The sequence below is a fragment of the Triticum urartu genome, chromosome 3A, assembly GCF_056163025.1.
Source record: "Triticum urartu cultivar PI428250 chromosome 3A, HENAU_Tu73, whole genome shotgun sequence".
NCBI lineage: Eukaryota > Viridiplantae > Streptophyta > Magnoliopsida > Poales > Poaceae > Triticum > Triticum urartu.
In genome coordinates this window covers 196,862,632-196,871,023 of record NC_141875.1, presented here as the reverse complement: position 1 = coordinate 196,871,023, position 8,392 = coordinate 196,862,632, and the positions used below count along the sequence as shown (strand labels likewise).

General features: G+C 43.7%; 1 protein-coding gene across 3 annotated transcripts; it reads right to left on the bottom strand.

The window, feature by feature from the left end:
* Positions 1-313: 313 nt before the first annotated feature.
* LOC125543522 (ubiquitin C-terminal hydrolase 12-like) lies at positions 314-3,991 on the bottom strand. 3 transcript variants are annotated; one of them, XR_007298551.2, is made up of 6 exons: positions 2,738-3,991; positions 1,713-1,787; positions 1,549-1,632; positions 1,196-1,463; positions 901-944; positions 314-748 (listed from the first exon to the last, which is right to left on the bottom strand). XR_007298551.2 is itself a non-coding variant. In XM_048706893.2 (4 exons), exons 1-4 carry the CDS (start codon positions 2,822-2,824, stop codon positions 1,422-1,424), a joined length of 288 nt encoding a protein of 95 aa, XP_048562850.1. In that variant the 5' UTR covers positions 2,825-3,991; the 3' UTR covers positions 1,067-1,421. The 3 variants fall into 3 exon arrangements, 1 of the variants encoding a protein (XP_048562850.1); XR_007298550.2 differs by having other exon boundaries at positions 1,287-1,463; XM_048706893.2 differs by lacking the exons at positions 314-748; positions 901-944 and having other exon boundaries at positions 1,067-1,463.
* Between the last annotated feature and the right edge of the window lie 4,401 nt (positions 3,992-8,392).

Below are 8,392 nucleotides of genomic sequence, written 5' to 3'. Positions count from 1 at the left end.
ATTTTTTTAGAGCTAACTTTCAAAATAAGGGGGGGGGGGGGGGAGTTTTTTCAACAAACTTTTTTTGAAGGTTTCCTTAGTGTTGATGTTTGTTCTAATTTTACCAATTATGAACTTGCGTGCACTTGTTCTCTCAGACACAAACAATTGTAGTTTAAAAATTTGAACCTCAGGATTTATGTGTACTTTCTCCTGTAAATGAGGTTAAGGAACCTTTTTTGCACAAGTGAACGTCTGACATTTGAAAAGGAAAAATTCCTATGAAGCTTCAACTATGTCGAGAACATACATATGTGAGGAACACCCCCACCCAGATTTGCACTATCTTTCAAACATATAACAAACATTAGACCACATATATTTTACAACCAAAACGAAGCAACATTACAGCAACCAAGGAGATGCTGGGAAGAAACAAGCAGCGCAGACGTAGTTATAACAAACAATATGCCACAAGTACCAAAGTTATGTGTTAAAGGCCAAGGGGCATCTAAGAAAATTACAAACCACGCATAGAACAGATACTATGGCCGCATTATTTGTCATCGTAGTCGTGACTTTTCAAAAGAAGCTATAGTCCCAAACTGAAGAGGCCATATGTGTTGACACAAGTTAAACAGAAGAGCCAGACTAGTGAGAGCTTATGCAATCTCTAATGCATATCTTCGACTGAAGTTGCACTCTTGAGCTTAGCTTTGTCGACAATGCCCTTTGATCTCGCGAGCTGTGGAAGAAGAAGCGAGAATTCCTAAAATATTGCAGAGATGTTGTTAGGAATCCAGAATGGTTCTTACAAATGAAGTCCAGAAGTTGAAAGAATGGCTACTATCTTGGTATTAAGTTCAGTAGAAGTTGCAAGAAGATATTGCCATGTTGAAGGTGTTGTCCGTATTTTATTACCTCTGAGGTTCCATTCTCAAGGAAAACACCCTTCAATCGACTATCTGCAAGATATAACAAGGTAAAAGATTGTCAAAGAGGTCAAGAAAGATTGTTGCGGCTAAATAACAGGAAAACTTGTTAGCCACAGGTTTTTTTGTGCCCCCGTGCATACACACAACAATCATCAACTTCCATATACATGGACTTTAGTTTTCTGACAACATGAACTTTGTTGTTGTCGCTGTACATGAACTTCTCCTGTAACCAACTATTTGACTGTATAGAGCACCTAGTGCAAGAAAAGAAAAACAACCTCCTTATCTACTAAAAGGTGATGGTTCGTTGGGTCATATCTGCACAAACTTTATATATCCAGGGCAGAGTGCGCGGAAACGCTAGCTTACAGGCTCCGTCAATAACTTGAGCAACCAGTCCTGCCATCATATGGTACACAATTTATTCAAGCCAGCAATTTCACTTTCAGCCACTTGCTTGGTGGTATTGCATGGCAGGACGTCGCTCCCGCTTCTCACAACTGTTTAGTTGTAGATCTTTACATGCCTCTCAAATGAATGGCGGTTCTGCGCACAAAATATGAAATTAGCAAAATTCCAGACAACATGCCTGACATTATTGGCACAAGTTGCAACAATGTGCAACAAGTACCTGGTTAGCACTATGTGCCTTTCTTGGCGCTGTGTCTGGGTGCTCCAGTCCAAGATACTGCGCCCAAGCTCGATACATGTATCTCTAAACAAGTTTATACAATTGAAATCAAATTAAGCGCTACAAAAGCTGCTTCATCAAGTAGATAACTAGCATCGTAGTACCTGAAATCTCGTGGCTACAGTGTCAGAATCTTCAAAATAGTCTGGGCAACCAAGGGATATGTACACAAATTTCCACTGTTCAAATAGAACATTTGTTAGCACCGGACAAGTACATTTTAACCAATGTTTGTACTAGGTGTTAGCTCCACATACAAAATGCAAGATAAACACACCTCGGAGAAATAAAAAGATAGTATGTATCATGTTTAAAGCAGCCCAACAACTTCAAATGGACAAAGCCTAATTTTCTAGAGATTACTGCCAAGCTTAGACCAATGTAGTCGATTAATTATATGCATTGTGGATGATGTGTCATGCAGATAAGCAACTCATGTCCTATCCCACAGGGAGTTGTCGCCAATTGGGATGGACCCCCGCTATCTTCCAATAAGTATTAATACTTCCTCCATCCCAAAATAAGTGTCTCAATTTTGTACTAACTTTAGTACAAAGTTGTACTAAGGTTAAGACACTTATTTTGGGACGGAAGGAGTACCTTTCCAATTAGGTTAACACCAATTTAGAGAAGCATAATTTAGTTATTTATTTTAGATTGTTAGACTTCGAAACATAGAGGACCGCTTTGATGAAATTAAGAACCTCCACTATATCCCCCATCACCTAAGCATTCATGAACCAAGGTTTGTGACAGTATGTGTCGGAATATTTAAAGTTCCACATCGAAATATATAGGCGATAAGCCGCTAACGAAAAGCCTACCAGAGAAAAGAAAAGGCTTACGCTTTTCATAATCATTTTATGAGCGCCAACCAAAATTTGATAGCTAACTGTGTTTCTTAAGCCCCGAGTGAGACCTTGGGCTATAAATGCCAACTCAGATATTTGATGTTTGACTGGTGTTAAATATTCTAACTAGTAAGCATACACATATCTCAATAACATCACATCTAACGAAGATTGGGCGGCGGACACAGATGCACTATGCCGCTATAGCAAAAAATAAAACCACATAATTATATACATCGCAATATATGCTGCAGAAACCATGGAAAAATCCTCATTACCTTGGAGAAATCCTCATCTGAGACCTTAAGCTTTTTCTGTAAACGTTCTTTAATAGAAGATAAGGTCTCATCCTCACGAATAACCATAAAGAAAGGTTCTCCAAAATTCTGAACTTGCTATGGAAATCAGGATAAATATCAAGCATGTGGTTAACTAGAGATCCAAATATGATATCAGAAGCAGACCGAGGAAATCTTTCTTAGCAATAATTGCCTTGCCCCCAATTCCATCATTTATGCTGGATGGTGGGCAGAACACAACAATGTCAAATATTGGAGTATTAGAGACACAGCTAAGCATTTCTTTTAGTGAATGACAAAGTAACTTAAAACCAAATGTGGTACAATGACTAAAAGTTCGTCCAACTGCATTTGAAGAACTACTCACAACCAGGCTGTATTTTTTGTGTTTTACAGAACACAACCAATAGCATAACTGGTTTGATGCCAAAAGTTGGCATGCCAAATTTTGGCACTAATATTGGCTAGAGATTGGTTGATTGCTAATTTTCAGAGATGATTTTTTGTTCAAGGCATATACACAAACAGCTTGTGTGCACTGCTAGTAGAAGAGAGGGCAGCTTGACGCAGACACCCTGGGGTGTGGGGGCAGATTCGAAGGTGGCAGTAGCATGGAGGAAGAGGGGCAGCAGTAGTATGGAGGAAGAGGGGTGGTAGTGATGACTAGGTGGTGCGCAGCGACTCTGTTCCCCACAGCGGAGCCGGGAGGCCGGCCAGGAGGAGGAAGGTGGCAGTGCAGGGTGGCGTGGGCGGCTCTCACGCCGGCGGCGGAGGGAAGAAAGTGAGCACAGGGGAGGGCCACAGGTGGGGGAACATGCATCGAGTCGCCGATCTGGGGAGGCACTGGAGGGAAGAAGGCCGCGATGGGAGAGGAGGAAGGTCGCAGCGGCAGAGGAAGAAGGTCGCGGCGGCCGAGGAGGATGGATGCGTCTGCCGTCGGTGGTCGAGGAGCGGCGGTGTGGGCGTCGTCGGAAGCTACGGCGGGTGGAGGGGACTGGGAACCTTGGCGGCGACCCGGGACGATGCGAGGGCGACGGCGAGCCGGGAGGAGGAGGCCGCGCGCGGGAAGGAGGAGGCGGCGGAGCTCGCGAGTGGGGGCGGCAGCTCCGGTGGCCAGCAGCGGGTGGGCGTTGGGGTCGGGTGGCCGGCGGCAGGAGGTGCGTCGGGGTCGGGGGTGGCGGCGGGAGGTGGTCGAGGGATCCGACAGTGCGGGAGGTGGGGTGGGGGTTGGGCATGGGCCGATCAGTTTTTTTTGTTTTCGGGAGTTTGGAAACATCCCATCGGGCCTGTATAAGGGTTGGGTGTGATCTAAATAGTTATTCTAATTTTGAGATTAGAATATTCTAGTTAGCATGCATCATATTTATTGTTATGCATGACACAAATTGGCATCGCATTTAACATGATACGGTATCTACCTACTATATATTACTCTAACCCTCTTTATATATATTTAATTCTTTGCCACATCAGCATATATACTTGCTATTTCCGAGTGCATGACATCGTCGGCTATGATACCATCACTATGGCCACCCTAATAAGGCTCTTATATTAGTTTACTGAGGGAGTACGTACCTTCATAGTACATATATAGTATCATAGAGTAGTACTAGCTCCCTCTGTAAACTAATATAAGAGCGTTTAGATTACTAAATAGTGACATAAACGTTATTATATTAGTTTACTGAGGGAGTATATATCATAGATGACCGTATTTATGGCCACGCATGACACAAAGTAGTATAGCATTTATTATATATATATATATATGTGTGTTACGGTATCTACCTATGTTACTTCTTCTTTGCCACATCATCATATTTTCTATTCTCGGGTGCATGATACGGCTATGATACCCCCACTATGGCCACCCTAATAAGGCTGGTCGTAATATGGTAGTATCAAGTGGTATGATGCATGCCAACTAGACTTTTTGAATGATGTGGCACACAGTTAAATGATGAAAGAGAGGGTGTGTGGTATCATATCATGATATCGTATCATATTAAATGGTGTACTACTTTGTGTCATGCATGGTAATTAGTAACGAACCTAAGATACTAACTCATGATACTATACATGCGCGCATTACGGAGGTATTGCCGATCATATACTAGTATCATGCATATATACTCCCTCCTTTCCGGTTTATAGGCTTATCTCAAAATTTTAGTTTGTCCATTTTATAAGGCTTAATTTGGTTGTTCCTCATCACATGTCGAGATTCCAAGGTGCATTAAATCATTGCATGTAAGTATTAAGAGAAAGTTGACCAATGCATGTACTTTATATATGCATGCATGTATTGCAATTAATACCTTGGAAAATATAAATTTTTGAGGAAAACAAAAGCATTAATTGGGTGTTCTTGCAAACTACAAAGGTATTCCACCACTCACCATCTACCTTGGTTGGTGAGATTTTTGAATTGAGCCCTATAAGGCTGGTTGTAATGGGGAGAGTATCATATATATACTAGTAGTATCATGCATATATATGGTAGTGTAGCCAGGATACTAGCTACTTCCATAATGCATAGTATCATAAGTTACCATCTTAGCTTGCCTTACTAATCACACAAAGTAGTAGTACAAAATTTAATATGACACGATATCATGATATGATACCACATCCTCTCATGTGTGCCATATCATTCAAAAAGTCTAGTTGGCATGCATCATACCGCTTATGATAATACCATTACAACCAACCTAGCTAAACCGGAAAGGAGGGAGTACGAGATTAGCTAGCCACAATGGAGAGTAGTACACTAGTAACATACACATGTCCCTAGACTATATATGTTACTACCTTCATAGTGGGTAGTAACATAAGTGTAGTGTGATGCAAAGCTTCATTTCTTAGGTTACAAACTCATATTGCATTGGGACATGTGATGCTACAATAACTATCGAAGTTACCGAAACTATCTCTCTCCTCATTAACTTATTTCCACATAAGCAAGTTTGCTGAGTTGGAGTCGGTGTTACTGCTGAAGTTACTCCCACTATGGCTAGTCTGATACTAGCTAGTCGCCTATGATATACTAGCTACCTCACTAAGAGCATGGTTAATAATACAACCAAGGGTCGGCTATAAGAAGTTGACTTGTCATATACAACCAACCTCTTAGCGGGTATGTGTTGGAAATATGCTCTAGAGGCAATAATAAATTGATTATTATTATATTTCCTTGTTCATGATAATCGTTTTTGGTCCATGCTATAATTGTATTGATAGGAAACTCAGATACATGTGTGGATACATAGACAACACCATGTCCCTAGTGAGCCTCTAGTTGACTAGCTCGTTGATCAATAGATGGTTATGGTTTCCTAACCATGGACATTGGATGTCGTTGATAACGGGATCACATCATTAGGAGAATGATGTGATGGACAAGACCCAATCCTAAGCATAGCACTAGATCGTGTAGTTCGTATGCTAAAGCTTTTCTAAATGTCAAGTGTCATTTCCTTAGACCATGAGATTGTGCAACTCCCGGATACCGTAGGAGTGCTTTGGGTGTATCAAACGTCACAACGTAACTGGGTGACTATAAAGGTGCACTACAGGTATCTCCGAAAGTGTCTGTTGGGTTGGCACGAATCGAGACTGGGATTTGTCACTCCGTGTAAACGGAGAGGTATCTCTGGGCCCACTCGGTAGGACATCATCATAATGTGCACAATGTGACCAAGGAGTTGATCACGGGATGATGTGTTACGGAACGAGTAAAGAGACTTGCCGGTAACGAGATTGAACAAGGTATCGGGATACCGACGATCGAATCTCGGGCAAGTATCGTACCGATAGACAAAGGGAATTGTATACGGGATTGATTTAGTCCTTGACATCGTGGTTCATCCGATGAGATCATCGTGGAACATGTGGGAGCCAACATGGGTATCCAGATCCCGCTGTTGGTTATTGACCGGAGAACGTCTCGGTCATGTCTGCATGTCTCCCGAACCCGTAGGGTCTACACACTTAAGGTTCGATGACGCTAGGGTTATAAAGGAAGCTTGTATGTGGTTACCAAATGTTGTTCGGAGTCTCGGATGAGATCCCGGACGTCACGAGGAGTTCCGGAATGGTCCGGAGGTAAAGATTTATATGGGAAGTCCTGTTTTGGTCACCGGAAGAGTTTCGGGGTTTATCGGTAATGTACCGGGACCACCGGGAGGGTCCCGGGGGTCCACCAAGTGGGGCCACCAGCCCTGGGGGGCCACATGGGCTGTAGGGAGTGTTCCTTGGCCTACATGGGCCAAGGGCATCGGCCCCACTAAGGCCCATGCGCCTAAGAGAGAGAGAGAGGGGGCAAACCCTAATGGGATATGGGCCTTATGGCCCATATTGGTGCGCCTCCCTCTCCCATCCCCTCTTGGCCGCCCCCTTGTCTCCCCATCTAGGGCTGCCGCCCCCCCTAGGGGTGGGAACCCTAGAGGGGGCGCAGCCCCTCCCCTTCCCTATATATATTGAGGCATTGGGCTGCCCAGAACACACGCGATTCGATCTCTCATTGGTGCAGCCCTGCATCTCTTCTTCCTCCTCTCCCGTGGTGCTTGGCGAAGCCCTGCAGGATTGCCGCACTCCTCCACCACCACCACGCCGTTGTGCTGCTGCTGGATGGAGTCTTCCTCAACCTCTCCCTCTCTCCTTGCTGGATCAAGGCGTGGGAGACGTCACCGGGCTGTACGTGTGTTGAACGCGGAGGTGTCGTGCGTTCGGCACTTGATCATCGGTGATTTGGATCACGACGAGTACGACTCCATCGACCCCGTTCACTTGAACGCTTCCGCTTAGCGATCTACAAGGGTATGTAGATGCACTCTCCTTCCCTCGTTGCTAGATTACTCCATAGATTGATCTTGGTGTTGCGTAGAAAATTTTGAATTTCTGCTACGTTCCCCAACAGTGGCATCATGAGCTAGGTCTATGCATAGTTTCTATGCACGAGTAGAACACAAAGTAGTTGTGGGCGTTGATTTTGTTCAATATGCTTGCCGTTACTAGTCTTATCTTGATTCGGCGGCATCGTGGGATGAAGCGGCCCGGACCGACCTTACACGTACTCTTACGTGAGACAGGTTCCACCGACTGACATGCACTAGTTGCATAAGGTGGCTAGCGGGTGTCTGTCTCTCCTACTTTAGTCGGATCGGATTCGATGAAAAGGGTCCTTATGAAGGGTAAATAGCAATTGGCATATCACGTTGTGGTCTTTGCGTAGGTAAGAAACGTTCTTGCTAGAAACCCATAGCAGCCACGTAAAACATGCAAACAACAATTAGAGGACGTCTAACTTGTTTTTGCAGGGTATGCTATGTGATGTGATATGGCCAAAAGGATGTGATGAATGATATATGTGATGTATGAGATTGATCATGTTCTTGTAATAGGAATCACGACTTGCATGTCGATGAGTATGACAACCGGCAGGAGCCATAGGAGTTGTCTTAATTTATTCATGACCTGCGTGTCAACATAAACGTCATGTAATTACTTTACTTTATTGCTAACCGTTAGCTGTAGTAGTAGAAGTAATAGATGACATGACAACTTCATGGAGACACGATGATGGAGATCATGATGATGGAGATCATGGTGTCATGCCGGTGACAAGATGAT

Bases quoted from the DNA above. Each gene is read 5' to 3' on its own strand.
- LOC125543522 (XM_048706893.2), bottom strand. From the start codon at position 2,824: ATGGTTATTCGTGAGGATGAGACCTTATCTTCTATTAAAGAACGTTTA. The intron at 1,788-2,737 runs GTAATGAGGATT...CTATTTGAACAG, and splicing joins CAGATGAGGATTTCTCCAAG to TGGAAATTTGTGTACATATC. The intron at 1,633-1,712 runs GTACTACGATGC...AAACTTGTTTAG, and splicing joins CTGTAGCCACGAGATTTCAG to AGATACATGTATCGAGCTTG.